The sequence below is a fragment of the Aplidium turbinatum genome, chromosome 11, assembly GCF_918807975.1.
Source record: "Aplidium turbinatum chromosome 11, kaAplTurb1.1, whole genome shotgun sequence".
In the NCBI taxonomy this organism is placed as follows: domain Eukaryota; kingdom Metazoa; phylum Chordata; class Ascidiacea; order Aplousobranchia; family Polyclinidae; genus Aplidium; species Aplidium turbinatum.
The window spans coordinates 9,431,713-9,450,029 of record NC_137482.1 but is presented as its reverse complement, the minus strand read 5'-3'; the positions used below and the strand labels follow the sequence as shown (position 1 = coordinate 9,450,029).

The window sequence follows — 18,317 nt, the reverse complement described above, 5'->3', positions numbered from 1 at the left end:
ATGGCACTTTGGGTCACCTTAATGTTCAAATACTGCTGATATTTCTTGAACAATCCATTCATTTTCTTATTTAAGCAGCTGTTTAACCTGATATTTGCCGCAGAAGTCACAGCGGCAATGCAATATGACACCATACAGTAGTTGAGTAGAATAATTATTACAATAGTCAATAGTACTGTGATTGAACTGACTCGTGTGAAAATAAATTTCTTTGCAATAGTATGTTAATTGAGTTTCAGGCAAAGTTGAGGTAGGGGTCCGCAGAATTAATAATTTGTCTAAAGGGGTCCGTGACAACAAAAAGGTTGGGAACCACTGCTATAGGGCTAGGCTATAGCCTATGCCCTATAACTTATTGAATTTTGCAAGCATTAGTAAGTTCTCACACAACATCATGACAGCGGCATCCCTAACAGTATTTGTAATGGGCTTGGTCGTTGAGAGAATAATTCAGGCCCGGTATCAATGAGATCCTCGGATCACAAATCAACATTTCAAAAATGCATTAGCTAATGTAGCTATATCCAAAGATTATGCGGTGGTTTCATCCCGGGTTTCATCAAGTTTTTGGGCCCCTAGAAAAAGTTACAAACCCCTGATATCACCCCGATCCGGGTCTAAAAGTAGCCTACCTCTGTCAACGGTACTGGTGATGGGTGACTGCAAAAAACGTTTACCACTTATATATAGCCTGTTAACCAAAACTAACTGATAAATTGTTTCAACAAGACTGCGTCTGCCCTCCAACGGATATGATAGTGCATACGTATGCACAAAACAATTATAATTTCTTACATAGGCTATTGTTTAGTCCAGTTTCACGTTTTATTTCTGACCATCAAGACAAAAAATAGTATCACTTGCTAGCAGGGGTCTGAAAAAAAAACAAAAACGACAAAACGTAAATGTTAAAACGTAGGCTACTTGAATGAGAAATGATTTACTACATACGGTAGCCTACAAAAAATTTGGCAAGGTGTCAAAAAAAAATACTGTCACAGCACTGATGAGAGATGCTACAGCCATGATAAGGGAAAGGGGGCAGTTGAAGCCAACAAAATATTTTGATACATAATATAGCCTACGTCTAACATACTTTCAAGCTTTTGGCCAATAAATATTAATATGCTGTCAATGTAAAGTCTTGCACTGGTGTAATTAACAGAATAGCAATCTCAAGTGAGCAAGTTCCTTATATTTCAGACCTAATATAAACGTTATATAAGTACCTTAACCAACTCCAGTTTATTTTGTGCGAAAGGTATGCATGTGTCCGCCCCGATAGTTAAGTTGGTCAGCGCGTGACTTCTGGACAGGGGCGCCGAAACGATTTTTGACTGGGGGGGGGCAAGATTACGAAGAAAGGGCACTTTTGTTTACTAAAAGACCATTTTTTTTTCAAATTTAAAGATAAGATATAGCGATAATGCTAATCTATCAGCTCACTTTGTATTGAGTAATGATAGCCTACAAATGTCCGGTATACAAAGAAGGGCATCATGCTATGTTATAATGATGTCACCTACTGTCAAGCCTTAAAGCAGCCTGCGGCCATGGCCGCTAAGTAGTGCTTGAATCACCGCCGGTGCTACATCCTCAATCGGCCAAGTTTGGCCGCCGGTCTCTTCTAGCCAATTATTTAATTTCGCAATAGAATGATCGTGGATTAACTGTCGAAAATATGTAGGGTATTATAAAAGAGTGACGCAGAATTAGGTCAGCTTCAGCGCGTCATAATCGTCACTGTTGCATTGTGCGGGAATATTTGTTATTGATGGAATATATCAATCTGCGATCACCAGCGCTGTAAGTCTTGTTTGCAATTCCCGACGTTTATTTTAACAAAGTCTTTATCCGAAGTGCTAATTTACATCGGCTGGCAGAATTGTCGTTTTTATGTCGAGTCGATGTTGTCGGACATTGAGTCGTTGTTAAAAAGGAGAACTAGGTTAGTTGACATCCGATGGGAAAACATTTTTTGATCATATTTTGCAAAAATCATGCTTCTTTTAGTAATGTCCTTCACATCATTGAAATACTTATTTTATTACCTTGCCGTCATCGTCGACGTCTACACATGTCGAACGTTGTTTTTCGTTGCTAAAAAGAATTCTAGGGGAGTGGCGAACTTCTTTAAAATCAGCCACATTGGAGACACTCGTGCGAGTGTCGTTAGATGGTCCCGCAGAACTGGATTACAATCCCGATAAAGCAGTTATTTAGGCCTACCATATTTTCATCGCCTAAAAAGAGGACACGTTTCGCCAGCAAGTAGAATTTTACGCTTGAAGAATCTTTTACATGTTTTTAGATCATTACAGTATAGGCCTACGCAGCAAAAGTTACCATGATCGCAAAAATCTGCAAAATGTGACAAATCAGGCGAACACGACCTCCGGGTCAAGTCGTAAAATTTTTCAAGAAATGGTCAGCCTTAACGAAATTGTTAAATTATTTGCAAGAAATATGACTAAAATAGTAGGCTAGGCTGCACATTACCGTTATAAAGACGCTAAAAACGGCGTGAACTAAAAAGCTGTTCCTTTCCTTGCAAAGCTGTACCCTATCCATGGCACGATTTCTTCTGCTGGAGGTTAGATGTCATACACATTGCACTTTAGACATTCGTTTCGATTTGTTATAAGTAACAAACAAACCAAACTCAGTTGGTAATCAACAACGTCTACAAGCGTTGTATCAATATAAAACGTTTATATGTAGGTAAAAGAATATTTTTTGTGAAAGTGTGAGCATGGTTTTTAAAATGTCGTTTAATATGTTACAGTGAACCAGGCAATGAACGTTCAACAACCACAGTTCCATAAAATGCGCCAATTTCGTGTATAATTTATAAATCAGCACGTTACATTGGTATACAAAATGTTTAGCAAACAAATAGCCTACAAGCCGTCGCTGAAACGTCATCAAGCAATATAATCCCGTTGAAAATATAAGCATGAAAACCCAATCTGTCAAAAAAGAGGACATTTGGGCATTTTTAGTGTCCTCAGAGGACACAGGGATGAGAGGACAATTCATTTTTTTTGAAAAAAGAGGACAAATCCTCTTAAAGAGGACGTATGGTAGCCCTAAGTTATTGCGTGGTGCAACGATTCTATTGTAGGACGTCGCCCAGGTCCAGACTTCAACAACGCTAAGTGATCATTTTAGCATTGTTGCAAGTTTAATTATATTTACTTGTGCTATCGTTATTTTTATTTTGTATTTTGGCCTCCAAGCACGCAGATTTGGCCGCCGAGATGGCTGCAGAAAAAAAAACGAGTTTTAAGGCCTGTAGGCTACTGTGTTGCAAAATTTTGTGCTGTAAATATTATTTTGAGGCAAAAATGAAAGATTATAATTAGGCTAAAAGCGAATAGCAGAAACTGTTATAGGCTATTGTAAAATGTGCAGTAGCTTACATGACTTTAAAAGGGCACCATTGCCTCTTCTGCCCCTCCACTCGCAGAAAAATTGAGGGCAGGTGGGGCATCCGCCCCCCCGCTTCCGGCGCCCCTGCTTCTGGAACGAAAAAAGCTTCAAGATCAAGCGGCGCTGGTTCAACTCTCGGGGTGTGCGCTTGAGCAACGCACGTTAAGGACTGCTCTCCATTCAGCGGCACCTAATGGATGACATAATTCCCGGCCACAACACTTCAACAATCGGAAACTCTGTCAATATCGGTGACCGGGCCTGCGTCAGTGATTCAAAAGCCTCTACAAGTAGGCTATGCGAAACTGCTTTGATTAAGCTCTGCAAGAAGCTTTCTTAGTCCGAGGATAAACAGTCAATCAATCAATATTCTTACAGCTGTTTTAGTTCTATGTAGCATGACTGACACTAGATAAACCTTTTACTCCTTGTTGTAGCACTATTTGACAGAGTTTTACTATTGATTTGGGCTGAAAGTACTCTCAGAATGCACAATTTTGAGGTATTTTTTCAAAAATTTTTAGGGAGCCCTTCACATGAAGTGGCACCCATAGGCGTAGCCAGGGGGGGGGGGGCAAAAGAGCCATGGCCCCCCAAAATTTTCCAAATTTGGATTCCGAAGTTAAGCTCTTTGTTGAAAATTTAATAAAATTTGTAGAAATTTATAACGTTTTCCAAGACATCTGGCTATTAACACCCCCAAGGACTTGTTTTAGACACACAGAAAGACACCAATAAATTTTGCAAATCGTGCAAAGTTTACGCGATTTACGTTTCTTTGAACTAATTTGTGGAAGCAATTTCAGAATGGCTTACTCTTTTGGGTTTTTGTTTAGTTATTGAGTTTTTGTGTAGCTGAGTTGTTGGTGTTCTCTTATTTTAGCTGCAGTTTTTGCCCGTTCGTGTGTAAGAACTACCTTTAATAAGTTAATAGCTGTTTATCTGCTAATAAACTTCATACAAATGTTACCCTAAAAGTGTTTTCAGAAAGCGCTATAATCCATTATTTGAGTGTAATTTTTCAAAAATTTTCCGGGGGGCATGCCCCCGGACCCCCTAGAATACGCGTGCCTTAGGCACGCTCTAACTTCCCACCACTTTCACTGCTTCCCTTGCTCAACCCATCAGGATACGCCACTGCACATCAAATTGCGATGGCTTAAATCCAGTTCATGTTGTTGAAGGGAACACTTTGTTCTCTTCAATTCATCAAATATTTGGCCCCCCCCAAAACTTTTTTCTGGCTACGCCATGGTGGCACCACACCGGGCTTTGCTCGACGCACTCACTGACATGTGCACTAATATCCATTTGCCTCTCCCGAAATTTTTTGCTGACTACACAGCATACCGTACTGTGTTTGCAAGCAGATTGTGTGATGACATATGCAAGTATTGCAGGGGCAAAGATTCAACAGTGAGGAAATGCATGGAAAGAAAATTTCGTAGCCTACTTCATAACTCAGTTAAGTTATTTGTTATCATTCATCACATCATCAGTAGGTTATAGGTTACATTGGCCAGCGTTATCTTGGCTTTGCAAAAGCCACGAGGTGGTTTGGGAAATCTTTGAATTTCTTTTTCGTACATAGCCAATAGGCTTATGAGTGGTGCTTAAAATGTTTAAGTTGCGTAAGGCAATTTTCTTGTCCAACTTTAAGCAAACCATGAAATTGTCGCTAATTTAGAGGTGAGCGGTAGCGCACTGTTTTTGTAGCGCGGCTACTTTTTAGATGCCACAATGCTCAGTTATCATTGAGAGCAGGGTGAATTTTAAATTAATCTGTTTTTGAAAAGTTTGTTTTTTAAATTGTTTAGAAGCCAAATAGGCTAATGTATTTCAAAGGGCTATCTATGACAATCAAAATGCAATACAGCATTGAATACAAGATAACGAATAACGATGCTTGGTAAACATTCAATGCGAAGGTTGGACCTGGACTTTAGCCGCCAGCTTTGTGATCCTGGACTTTGTGGTACGGAGGGCGATTCTTGTGTCGCTTTCGACATCCTGGAGATTGCGCTTCTTTGTCTTCATCCCCAAGACAGTTAAAAATCCTTGTTCACAACCATACGTTGTTGAAAAAGATGTCAGGATATTAAATGCCAGTGTCGCTAATGTTGGTGCGTCCTGGAGTCTGCTAAACCAGAAGGGTTCTAAGCCTTTCCCCTTGGAATCAAGTTTTAACGCTTCGTTCATTCGTCATTATCCACCTGGCTGTCATCACGTGTGAAGGGCTCAATGCACCATTGGAGACTAGCCATGTCCAAATTCGGAAAGTAGTTGTCCACCTTCTTGGCTAGCTGGCCTAAAGTGGTCAGCTATGTCTTCCTTCAACTCTGCTGTCAACTCAAGTCCATTGCCTTCGAGATACCGTACATGTCTAGCGTCTGAAACTGCACCACTGTGCCTCTCCCAACTCACTTGTTCCACAATTTAACCTTTGCGATAAATGCTGCTACGGCTACTTTGATGTCGATCACAGTTAAATTCTTGCCTTGAATTAAAAGATTACCTTTGTTCTATTCACCAAAGATATCGGCAGGTTAGAGAAGTATTCAGCCAAGTCGGGCTTCTTTTTTATCGAAAAAAAAACAAAACATCGACAGCCTCACGAGGTTCGACCAGACGGGTTATCACTTTGCCACGAGACAGCCATCGTAGGCCTACTTCTGTGTGGTATGCTTCGTATTTTTCTCCCATCTTCTTGCACAGTTCCTTGAAAAGACGGCTGTTCAATTCCTTCGCTTTTATAAAGTTCACAACCTTCACTGTTTCTAAATCGGGTCTCATTACCCCCAAAAAAACAGGCAAATTAGAAATTACCCACGGGGGTAATTTACCCCCAGGTTAGGAACCACTGCACTAATCCGCAAAAACACAAATGATTCAGCAACCTTGATTTAAAAATCTTTAACATTTAGCAAACCTTCAACAGTTGGCCCATGTTGCTATTCGATATAACGTCGTTCGGTAGGTTTTAAAACAAAAATAGTCTTCGATAAAAGTGACGGATCATGAATTTTGACTTTCTCCTGACGAGGTTATCACATGTCAACTGAATCGCCCAAACACAGCCCATGAACCACATCAATTCTTTTTGACATTGATGAAACGTCTTTCAAACGTTAAATTAACGTAAAAACTGATTTGCTGTCTGGGGAATTTTAGTAAAATTTACTTTTTGTTTATAACAAATTTGGTGCCGGTACCGTAGAGAAAAAAGATTAACAGAAACTGACAGGCATTTTACAGTTGAAAAAGACCAGCATCAAACAAATGCACGAGCACGACGCTATTCAAACATCATGAGACGTCATTTTCCTATTTTTTCACTGATCTACATAATGCAAAATAGTGGATCCTGTAAGACCTCCTTTCATGAGGGTCTCATCATACGATGCTTGTGCACTACCTATGACACTAAAAAGTACTTTCATATATAGGCTACAATAGAAATTATGCAAATTGGCAATGCGAACAGAAGACAGCTCCTTGTGATAAAAGTGCATAAAACAAATTTCCTGTCACAAACCGTTTCATTTGTGTTTGCATTAGCTTTGATAGATTCAACCAGGCCCGTAACTAGCTTGGAGCAGCAGGTGGGGCAAAAAGTATTCTAGATGGGGCTCAACTTTTACCTTCCGAATCATGTACGAAAACGACGTTTGTACACAATGTGGGCATATTTACGCAAGAACATTAATCGTAGGCCTAATACAACGTTTACATTAGACTAGTTCATCATAGAAACAGTCAGTGGCGTCGCCAGGATTTTTGAAAGGTGGGGGTTTGACGGCCGGCGGGCAAAGCCCGACGGCGTCTTGGCCAAAGGCAACACTCAGCAGCGGGGGGTCTGGGAGGCCTCTCCCAGAAAATTTTGAAAAATTACTTTGAATTTGGTGCATTCTGAGAGCATTTTCAACAAACATGTGGGTATAAATATTCCTGTAAAATGGTGCTGTCCGGTGGCATAGCAAAAGAATAAGATCATGTTTTCTAGGGCATTTTTTCAGTAATAAAGCTAAGTCTCTATGTTTTCTTGTTGTTAATTCCTGGCTGAGATATTTGAATGTTTGGTATTGGCAAAACTCGCTCTTTTAATGCAGTTTCGTTCAAAAATTAGGCAAACTTTGTTTTAGAGACAACATTCTACCACACCCTTAAACACACAATGTTTACAATTAAACAACACAAGAAAACTGAGTATAAAACTGAAAAGTCAGCGAACAGAGCTAATTAACATAATTTTTTCCAGGGGGGGCTTTGCCCCCCCTAGTTACGGGCCTGGATTCAACACTTGTGAAAAAAAATTTCCTTGACTGTAAAACCACCCATGCAGTTAAAGAGTACAAGAAAAGCAACAGAACAAAAACTCACAGCAATTGAAATTCATGATGAAAAAACAATTGGAAGAAATGATTTGCTTGCTAAAAGCCTGACAAAAATATGCAATCACATCAAATTCATTTATAGCTTGTGATGTCAGTGTTAGAGCCAGATAAGAGCATTGTCTATTGTTTTTTAGATAGAATATGACACCCAAAACAGAGAAAGCCATTGGTACGATGACACTTGCATGTCTGATTCCAACTACTGGAAAAAGAATTGTATGCAAAAGTGTTGCTTTCAACATAGCAAGCTGTTACAAAATTGGAAGTTTAATAAAAGCATACCACTATGGCACTATAAAACCTAGTATCCTTTCTTAGATTTCAAACTATCCGAAGCAAGATTGATTTGACTTTAAAACAGCTATCACACAGCAACCAAAAATGAGACAGTGCTAACAGGTACAACAACAAATGGATTGTTGAATCCTACATTACTGTGTTTGATTATGAATTCGTCATTTCAAGAAATCAACTCCGAAACATAATTCTTCTTTAAGACGTGGTGGATCAGAATTCCATTAGGAATGTGTGAGAATTTTTTAAGAGTAAGTGAAAAAAAACAGAAACACAGATAGAAGTGTTGACTTATTGCAACAACTTGCTTAAATGCCAAAGATCAAGAAAACAAAGCCACAATCTTCACTAAAAACAAGCATAACCCCATTAACAGTGAACTTGAACAAACTATTCTAACAAGCAAAAAGTAACATGACAGTACATTAAACGCAATGTAAGAAATGAACAAAAAGTTTCTAACCACGGTCCAATTTGATACATTCATAGATTGCGAGATTTATCAATCGCAAGCAACCAGACGTTATAAATTTTAATAGCCAGATCTAGTAATTCAGTAAACATTGGAATAATAAAGACTTTACAATCGTTATTGCCTATTTGAAAACAAAATTAAAGCAAATACTCCCCTTTAAAAAAATATATATGGCAAATCCCCGAAAGTTAAGCTGATGTTTTAAAAGACATTATGCATTGTATCCTTTTTTTATAGAAAAACTGAATGTAGATCAGTTCAGGTATAAGTAGATAAAAAGTTCTAATGGTAAATGTTATGAAAGATTCTACGAACGACAAATGTGTCTACTAGAAGTTTATGAACATTACCAGTAATTGATGTGCAACATAATCAAAGGATAGCTGTACGCAAAGTTTTTTGGATAGTGTTAATAATCACTACCCAATAATGGGACTAAACAAAAAACAATGCTCAGGTTAAAATCACACTGCCTGCTTCAAATGAAATCTTTCCTTGTGGCATAATTACATCCCAATGTCTCATGGGGAAGACAAGTATATGCAAATTGTTCAAAGAATGACACATGTGCTACTTAAATATTATCACAGCATTACTGAAGACACCTTCATAGTACTTTTAAAGAAAATAAGAGAGGAAAAACTAACAATATTGTAGGAGTATTTTTGAAGAATGGGTATCGTAGAATCACACTTTCTGTACTAAAAAAGTAGATTTCCAATGATACAAAAATCATAGGTCTGCGCTGCCATACAATAAAAGTGAAGTAAAGCTAAAAATGGCATCAAACAATAGTTTAACATCCCCAAATCAGGAGTTTACTTCCAACTAAAGAGTAAGAAATGCAAATTTCAATTTTTAAGGAGTATTCAAATGTACGTTTACATGTATTTTCAAAACAGGATTTTTCAATTGCAGCGGCTATAGTTACCATGTATGTCAGCCATGGCTTCCTTTCTACTTGAGCATAAAGCTCGCTTTTTTACCAACTTTTCAAGAAGAACGAGCTGGTTTAATAACCTTGTTAAGCATTAAATCATGAAATGGGACAAAGTTCCCTAAAACCCCGGTTGAAATTTTTTTTGCAAAATTAATTTAAATTCAAAGCAGCTTACACTATGATTGTTTTTCGTTGCTTCCAGTATATTTCACACCACATTATAATTGTAGGCCTACTTTAAGTGGTCACATTGAGCTCCAATTATAACTAATTTTGTTATTATTGCATTAGACGTTGTTTAGTTGTGCTATATGCTGAATGAAATTGTATGCGATGTTTACAGTACCGATACTTAGTTTACTCAGTCAAATATCTTTTTAGTGTAGTCCAGATACATTTTAATTTGAGGAATGACAGATTTTTCACTGTAGTAGCAAGTGGGTTTGATGGATGCACAATTAAAGATAGAGATTTTAAAGAAAGCATTTCATTAAACTGTTTTTACCGTTTGAATTTTGGCGTTTTTTTTTAGTTTTAACTTACGTTTTACAAAAACATCCAGTTGAACGCATGACGTTACGCTCAAGTGATATGAACTATAGTCTCTGCATTTTTAAAAGCTACTAATATTGACTATACCCTAAATGAAAAATGTCCAGCTGCAATTACAAATTCTAGTGTATTCTTTATTATAAACCAAAACTATTATTATACAGGAATAGCGGTACCGTACCAAACTAAACTAACTCTTACCAAGTGATGACATCTGCTTTTCTACTTAAGTCTCTTTTGTAAATAACTCATCACAAAAATAGTTACATTATCATATCTTTATTAATGAAACCAAAATTCTTATGCAGCAGCTTTTCTAGCTTCTTTTGCAGCTTTTTTAAGCTTGTTGAGTTCACCAGTAATGATCTTTCTTCGTTGTTGCTTGAGTTTCATCACTTTGAACTTATCGAAGTCAGTCAAGGAGGCCTTCTTCTTCTTTAGGTCTATCTTCTGAGCCCAAGATGTTTCTGCCCACAACTTGCTGATATTTGACTTTTCCCAAGCTTGTCTAACAGTTCTGGTTCTTGCTCCATAAGCAATGGGAATTCGAAACTTTGTTAGTTGGATTTGTTTTATGTTAACCACTACACGACCAACTGAACTGCATGGCCCATCAACAAGAAGACGGTTTTGGTCAACCACATTAACTATGGCGGCAAGCTTTCCAGCATTCGGCCCCAAGGCAATGTACACGACTCCACCAATTTCAACAAACTTCTTGAAAACCATTTTCAAGCTTTTTCAACTTGCCTTGTACAAAAAGACTGGATGATGGTTTTTTTTTTCGACACGCCATTTATATTGACAACGTTTCAAGCGCTTTTTTTATCAAATAAAAAAGGGAAACATGAAGCTGAAGTCAGACCAGCTTGTTTTTAGAAACGTTTTGATTTTTTTCATTTATATCTGTTTATTCGTCAAAGACAGTCAACACATTCCAGGTACATTTCTCAGTAAATTATTGTATTTTTGTGACACATCAATGGTGGTGTTCTTGACAGAAAATCAATAAAACGACAACAAAGATCATTTGCCACCCCTTTTTATCAATCCAATGAAAACAGTTTATTGAATTAAAATTTTACGTAACTACAGCGCTAAAGTTTTTAATGTGAAGTTATGAATACTGTACCAAAAATATTTTGAAAATACTTTTCCTTACTTCTTTTTTCAGTGATTTTATCACAACCAAAAAATAAAACTTCAGTTTTAGTTTCACATTTTATTTCCGACCATCACAACAACATATATTATATATAGCCTACATATTATTCCGCCATTTTTGATGATGATGAATCGTGCTCAAAATTTTCAAACCTTTTAAACTCGCAATATAAAAATATCGAATTTACACTTGAAAAATCCAATGCTACCATCGCTTTTTTAGATGTTGAAATTGAAATTAAACACAATTTTTTAACAGCTGGATTTGGCGAAAACCTACCAACACTGGCTTGCTTTTAAATTATAATGCTCTATTGCTCTATGCCCTAGCAAATGGAAATCTTACTCGAGCTTCAAGAATGAAAAGTCAGTCAGTCAATAATATTTATTGCTTCATTGAGTTACATCTAATATGAGAAACACTCGCATTCAACAGTGAAATATCTTCTGCTCTCTACAGTGATATGAAAACTATGTCTTTAAAGAAAAATATCAGAGAGTTCACACTGTTCACAGATTGGCAATTGTTGTGACCTCATTGTTCAGCAACACTTACTTGTGTGAGCAACAGCCACCCGCACTTGCTGTTGTTTCTCTGGGCAAGAAACTTTACGATAATTGCCTCTGTCCAGTGATCGAATTCGAGTAATGGGTAGTACCAAATTTAAGTCATAAGGAGAGTAGACAACCGGAAACAGACATTGACGTCGGCTGCAGCGTGGGTCAGGTGTAGGCCTACGTCGGAAGGCGTACACCGATGCATAGCGCTCAAGTCCGCTTTCCCGCAATGCAGGATAAAGATATGAAAAACAAACAAACAAACAAAGTTTTTTCACAACCACTTTATCTGGTCCAGATCTGGTGGAGTTCTGATAAAATTCGCACCCGATCTGGTAAAGATCTTGACCAGATGAAGTGACTGTCGCTGGAGTCAAATCCACTGTGGGATCCAGTAGCGCACCCAGAAAAAAATTTAGGGGGGGGCTAATTCAGAAATGTCGGCCGAGTGATTTGCGATAATAGTGACAGTAGGCCAATGCCGATCAGTGCAGGTCTATGGGGTGTGCAAACCGTGCGATCGCACAGGGCCCGCAAATTGGGAGGCCCGCAATCTACTCAGAAAATGCAGTAATTTTGTTAAAAATTCAACAAAGTGAATTCAACAAAGGAATTAGCAACAAGAAAACATAGAGACTCATCGGGTGCAACCTTTTTTGTCCCTTGAATATTTTGTATCCTGAAAAGATCGAGAAAAAAACAACAGAGCCGAAGTCGCTGATCGGAGTTGCCGCAAACATTTCAAAATTTCTCTTGATCTTTTCAGGGGACGAATTAAGTCGAAATTTGATTTTGTTATTCCGATTTCAGGGTACGGATTCGGGGTAAGAATTTTTTAGGAGACGAAATAGGTTGCATCTAAATCAACATAGAGACATAGCTTTATATTTCCGAAAAATGCTGAGGAAAGCATGATCTTATCCTTTTGCTATGCCACCGGACAGCACCATTTTACAGTAATATTCATACCCAAATTTTTGTTGAACATGCTCTCAGAATGCCCCACATTCAAAGTAATTTTTCAAAATTTTCTGGGGGAGGACCCCCAGATCCCCCGCCACAGGGTGGCCTTCGGCGATGACGCCGTCAGGCTTCGCCGGCCGACCGTAAGACCACCCCCCTCCCTTTTCAAAATATCTAGCTTCGCTACTGAATTGGATCATTGTCATTGGGGCCAGCAAAGTATATTCCGCACAGGGCCCGAAATACCCTAAGACCGGCACTGTGCCCATCCCTTTGATTAATATTTAAAGGCACTCACGGCCCACTACCCACCGGTTTTCCGATACATCAGGATTCGTTCTCTCAAATCAGATTAGAAGTTGGCCTAGTGAACCCCACGCTACTAGAACCATCAACACTCTCATCCCTACGTCCACTCTCGCAATCTTCTATAGATCTCGACTTTTCGTCATGTAGGCCTATGACAAGATAAAATTAGCTTTTCGTTTGCCAACACAGATAAGTGCGAAACCAACAACTAGCACGAAAACAGTTTGAAACAAAACACTAATTTTGTAAACAGTAAATTTGATGTGGACGTTTTTCCTATTTACAAAACATTCAAAATTAGTTCGTATTTTCAATTAAAGTCCCTGACGTCTTCGTCTCTCTGCTCAAATGTCGTAAGCCTATACAGTTTTACATGTCCGTGTGATTCGGCATTGACGTATGACGCTATGGTACATCGGTATGTCCAGTTGTCCACCAGACATTTGATCACGAGAGTACGGGAGCATCTGAGCTTTAGGGAGTTAAAGAAAGGTGCCATCAAAGACCATATCATGGAGTGTTCTTTTTGCACAGATCAAAAATTCTCTTCTGACTCATTTATAATTTTACGCAAAGGAAAATCCCAACTTGACACCAAAATTCAGGAAGCACTGCGCTATACGCTACAACCCAAATTTAAACAAACAATTATTTGCTGGAGGCGCGTCCATTCTCCTCAACATTTACTTGATGTATCACGTTCCCTGTGGTGCAAATTTTTTTGTAATTATTTATGTAGTTGCCTTTTCCTAATGTAAATTTACCTTCAAGAAGTTGAAATTTATTGCATTTATTAATTATTTTCTGATTCTTGATTAGGGCTTAAAATTAAGCCGAAAACGTTCGACTGTTAAAACTATTTGTACGGTAATTATGTAAAATATATTGTTATAATGCTCGGGCCTGTTGTATTGTTGTGTCTTATTCATATCTAACCTCTAAGCAAAAGGTATAGCCTAGCCTACATAGGGAACATACAAAAACTTTATTTTTTGTGGCGAGTTTGGGGGGGGCTTGAGCCCCCTTAGCCCCATGCTGGGTGCGCTACTGGTGGGATCACTAATTCTGACAGCCATATAGAAAACTCGCTTCCTATTGCTACATATCGCCCTTTTTACCAAATATTGTCAAACTTCCAAGAAAAAAAACAGTGCCAAACTTCACATTAAAATGTCGACGTGTAATTTCGTTGACTTTACTATATCTTGATATGTGTATTGTTCTTAAATAATTGTAAAAAAGGATAATATACATTTCTAAGTTTAAAATTTTGGTGTGAGGGTTTAAATTTTAGAAATTTTAAGACAACCATTTCTGAAATTACAAATTAACAGTAAACACTCAAGTGGCCAGCGCAATCACTGGTAAACCACTTATGGCCCTTTGGGCAAAAAATTTGGACACCCCTGATTTGGGTTATCTATCCATGCAGATTACTGGGTTTTCTAAAATTCTAGCGGACCGAAAAAAGCAGAACTCGGCTCAATTCAGTTAAGTTGGCCGAGTGGTTAGCGCGTTGGGCTCGCAGTCGAGAGCCTGTATGTTCGACTCCAGTTCAGCCACCCGCACTTGCTGTTGTTTCTCTGGGCAAGAAACTTTACGATAATTGCCTCTACCCAGTGATCGATTTCGAGTAATGGGTAGTACCAAATTTAAGTCATAAGGAGAGTAGACAACCGGAAACAGACATTACCGTTGGCTGCAGCGTGGGTCAGGTGTACGTCGGAAGGCGCACACCGATGCATAGCGCTCAAGTCCGCTTTCCCGCAATGCAGGATAAAGATATGAAAAACAAACAAACAAACAAGTTTGGTTTTATTTCTGACCATCACAAGAGAGAGAGAGAGACCTTTTCTTGCTTCTGTTGCGAGAATAGCATACGGTACGAATCTTAACAATGTGAATAACATAGCACCATAACAATCTCCATTCCACAACCGACAGGAAGCAGCGAAAGACTATATTAGTCATCGAGTCAGCTGCTTTCAATGTTTTTAATGTGACAAACATCAAGCATCGGCACGGTTCGTTGAAACAAGATAAGCTTAAGTTCTGTAAAAATGAAAACAAAATGTTGTTTACTGCCGCGACAGTCAAGTGACTTCATCGTGCGTAAGGCACATATGACACAACCGCACGACATAACAACAACGATCATTGAAAAAGGTTTAAAAAATCTCTACCGGTACTGTAAATTTCCTGTGTGATTCGCTTTTTAACTTTTTTTTTTGCGTTTTTCCACTTGACCGCAAGGTGGTGCAAGAACAACGTTGCCAACTAGCTAACGCTTGATTACACTACAATGTTTGCTGAAAATTGAAGCGCTCATTTCAAAACAGCTGCAGGCAAAAAGTGCAACAAGTTTTACGGTGCTCAGGTTTCATGGAATGTTGCAAGTTAAGGATGAATTTCATCTTGCAGTTTGAATAACATAAGACAGCAATACTAACTTTACTGCAAATGTTTTTTTTTCAAGCTCCAACTGATAGGTAGGTACTTGTCAAAAAATGATGGATAGGCCTACATGAGGCTGTTTAAAGGCAGCAAATAGCAATTGATCAAGCTCTATGCTAGGAGCAAGGTAATCCAGATACTCTACTGCTCTTAAAATTGTGTTTGGTTTTACTGTATCAACTTGTGTGAGTATTCTAAAAAGAGATGAAATTATCTTTCAGCATTAATTGCTTAGGCCTACGGTATCGGGTAGATTGAAAAATTGATTCTGACTTTTTTCCGATGCATTTCCTTCAGTCTACAGCATCAGCTCTGCATTCATTAGTGAAAATATGCAGAATTAAGTTCTATAGCTCTCATCCACAAAATTTTGTTAGTTTCAGTTTATAAATTGATGTTACTTGTTTGCCAGTCAGTGAATTTACCAACTAATGCAAACAAAATCTTACTATTAATCTTTATACATCCTACAATATGGGTTTGTAGAGTTTTGACTAGCAACACGCAGTAACCTATATAGCCTGAATCATACCTATAGAGCCATTTATCTTGTATAGACTCATTCAGTATCAGATAATTGGTAAACTTAATTGTCCTAACCATTTCTGCTCAAAAGTGCTTTATGAGTCATATACCTCCACAACCTATGCCTGTGGCAGTGTGGCAAGCCTTAAAACATCACAACACATCCATCATAGCACTGCAGCATGCACAGTCCTTGGACTTTCTGGAAACTATCCACTTCGTTAGCTCAATGGTTACATGCCCAACTCAAGATCAAGCGATGCTGGTTCGTCTCTCAGCGTGTGTGCTTGAGCAATACATTTCAAGGACTGCTCTCCATTCAGCGGCACCTACTGGATGGTATTATTCCCCAACAACAATCGGAAAACTTCACTCTGCCAATAGCGGTAACCGGCTTTGCGTCAAAAGCCTCCACAAGTATGTGAAACTACCAGGAGTAACTTATCAAAGGCTTTGTCAGTCCGAGGATAGAGATTCAAAACCAAACTAAATTCTTACATCAGAAATCCTAATCCACATGCGATTTTTAAAAACGTATGGAGGGCATTTCTAAAACAGTTTTAAAGATATGATACTTTTATTTATTGAATTGCAGCCTAGAAAGCGGTACTGATAAGAGTAGGCCACTAATCTAGAAGTAGTTTTTCTTTCACAACATGCAACAGACAGACCGTAATACAGTTGAAGCTTTGTGCTCTTAAGACATCAATAAAACACATATATTTAAGTTATTTAACTTGTAAAATATTGTAGAATTTTTTAAAAGTTGCACTTGTTCAAATACAATTGCAGACAAATAGACAGAAATCAGCCTATCTTTGTGTTTTTTACCTGTTGTAACTTATGGCATTAATTTTTTTTTGAAATAATTTGCCCTAATTTGGGAAAACTTTAAAGCTGTTGAAAACAAAAACTAGGATTTTTGGAAATTTTTTTAGTCCTGGGCAAACATCAAAACCCTAACCTTTATTGCAAACTCTAACCCTTACCTTAACCCTTCCTAATTTTGATCCTAACTCTGGCAACACCTGATTGCAGCCATGACAACAAGTGTGTAGAAATAGCCACTTCATATTTATAGTGATAAAAAGTTTTTTAATTATCTGTTGTATGAACTGACAACATATTATACTCATTCAGTATCAGATCTAGAAAAAAAGTTGGAAAAGAAAACACCGAAGTTCTAAAAAAACAACAGTTTTAAAAGAATCTACAATGCAAAAGCTGATGTCTGAAAAAGCAGTTACTTCAGTTGGTGGTCTGGAGGATGCCTAAATTTTACCTTGCTGTAGTTGCTTTTTATATGTTTAAGTAGTTTGTGACCCAATAATGATTTGGAATTTATAAGGCACATTTTGTATAATCATAATATAATTGCATGATCAATGATCATTAAAGCTGAATTTCTGTAGAAGTAAGAATTAAAAGTTATGATTCAACTTGGTATTAAATTAAAAGTACTTTTTTGTAACAGCAGAATGATTTTAATAATTTGTTTTATTAAATAGTTTTGAATAGCTATACGGTAATTAGAGGAAGGTTCAAATGGTGAGGAACTTTGGATGCATGACATATCTATTTTTGCTTGTAAAAACTAAATAAGTTGCAAGTATTCTGCTTGCTATTTTTCACAATGAGCACAAACTTTTAGGTATGCTTTTTATGATTTTTTAAATAGCAGGAAGACTTTCGATATCTGTCCGACTTGTCCCCTCACTTTCTCCTATAACAATATTATTTAAATCCTTTTTATTTATTTATTTATTTATTCAGAAATAACTTTTGTCATTCAATGTATTCAACATTCAGTCAGTCCTATTGGGTTCATGATTGCAAAGTATTTGCTAGCCTATAAATTTGAGGTTTCAAAATTATATCTATTATGAGCATATATTGTGCACTCTCAAGCTTCTGCTGTTTATGTATAAATTGTATATCTATGCTCCAATTGCTAAAGTTATTTAAATTTTGTTTCTTGCACGCATCAACTCTAAAAATAAATTAAAAACATTAGTACAGTATTATAAGTATTTTCAAAATATTTAATATATAATATCTAAGTTGTTGCTGTGTAGTGTGTATGGAAGAGCATTGAAGTTGTCTTGTTGGTTTACAACTTTTATGCAATGTTGGCTGGATCTTAAACATTAAATGTTTAATGTTGCAAAACGAGCTAAGTGTAATCGATAGTTAACGTGTTTGGCTAAAAGTTATTTGTTTCTGTAGGTTACTATGTGTTTTTGTGAAAGTATGATTA

General features: G+C 37.5%; 1 protein-coding gene across 1 annotated transcript; it reads right to left on the bottom strand.

Moving 5' to 3' along the window:
- Positions 1-10,350: 10,350 nt before the first annotated feature.
- LOC145779260 (large ribosomal subunit protein eL14-like) lies at positions 10,351-10,863 on the bottom strand. Its single transcript, XM_082590800.1, has one exon. It carries the CDS (start codon positions 10,814-10,816, stop codon positions 10,388-10,390), a length of 429 nt encoding a protein of 142 aa, XP_082446926.1. The 5' UTR covers positions 10,817-10,863; the 3' UTR covers positions 10,351-10,387.
- Between the last annotated feature and the right edge of the window lie 7,454 nt (positions 10,864-18,317).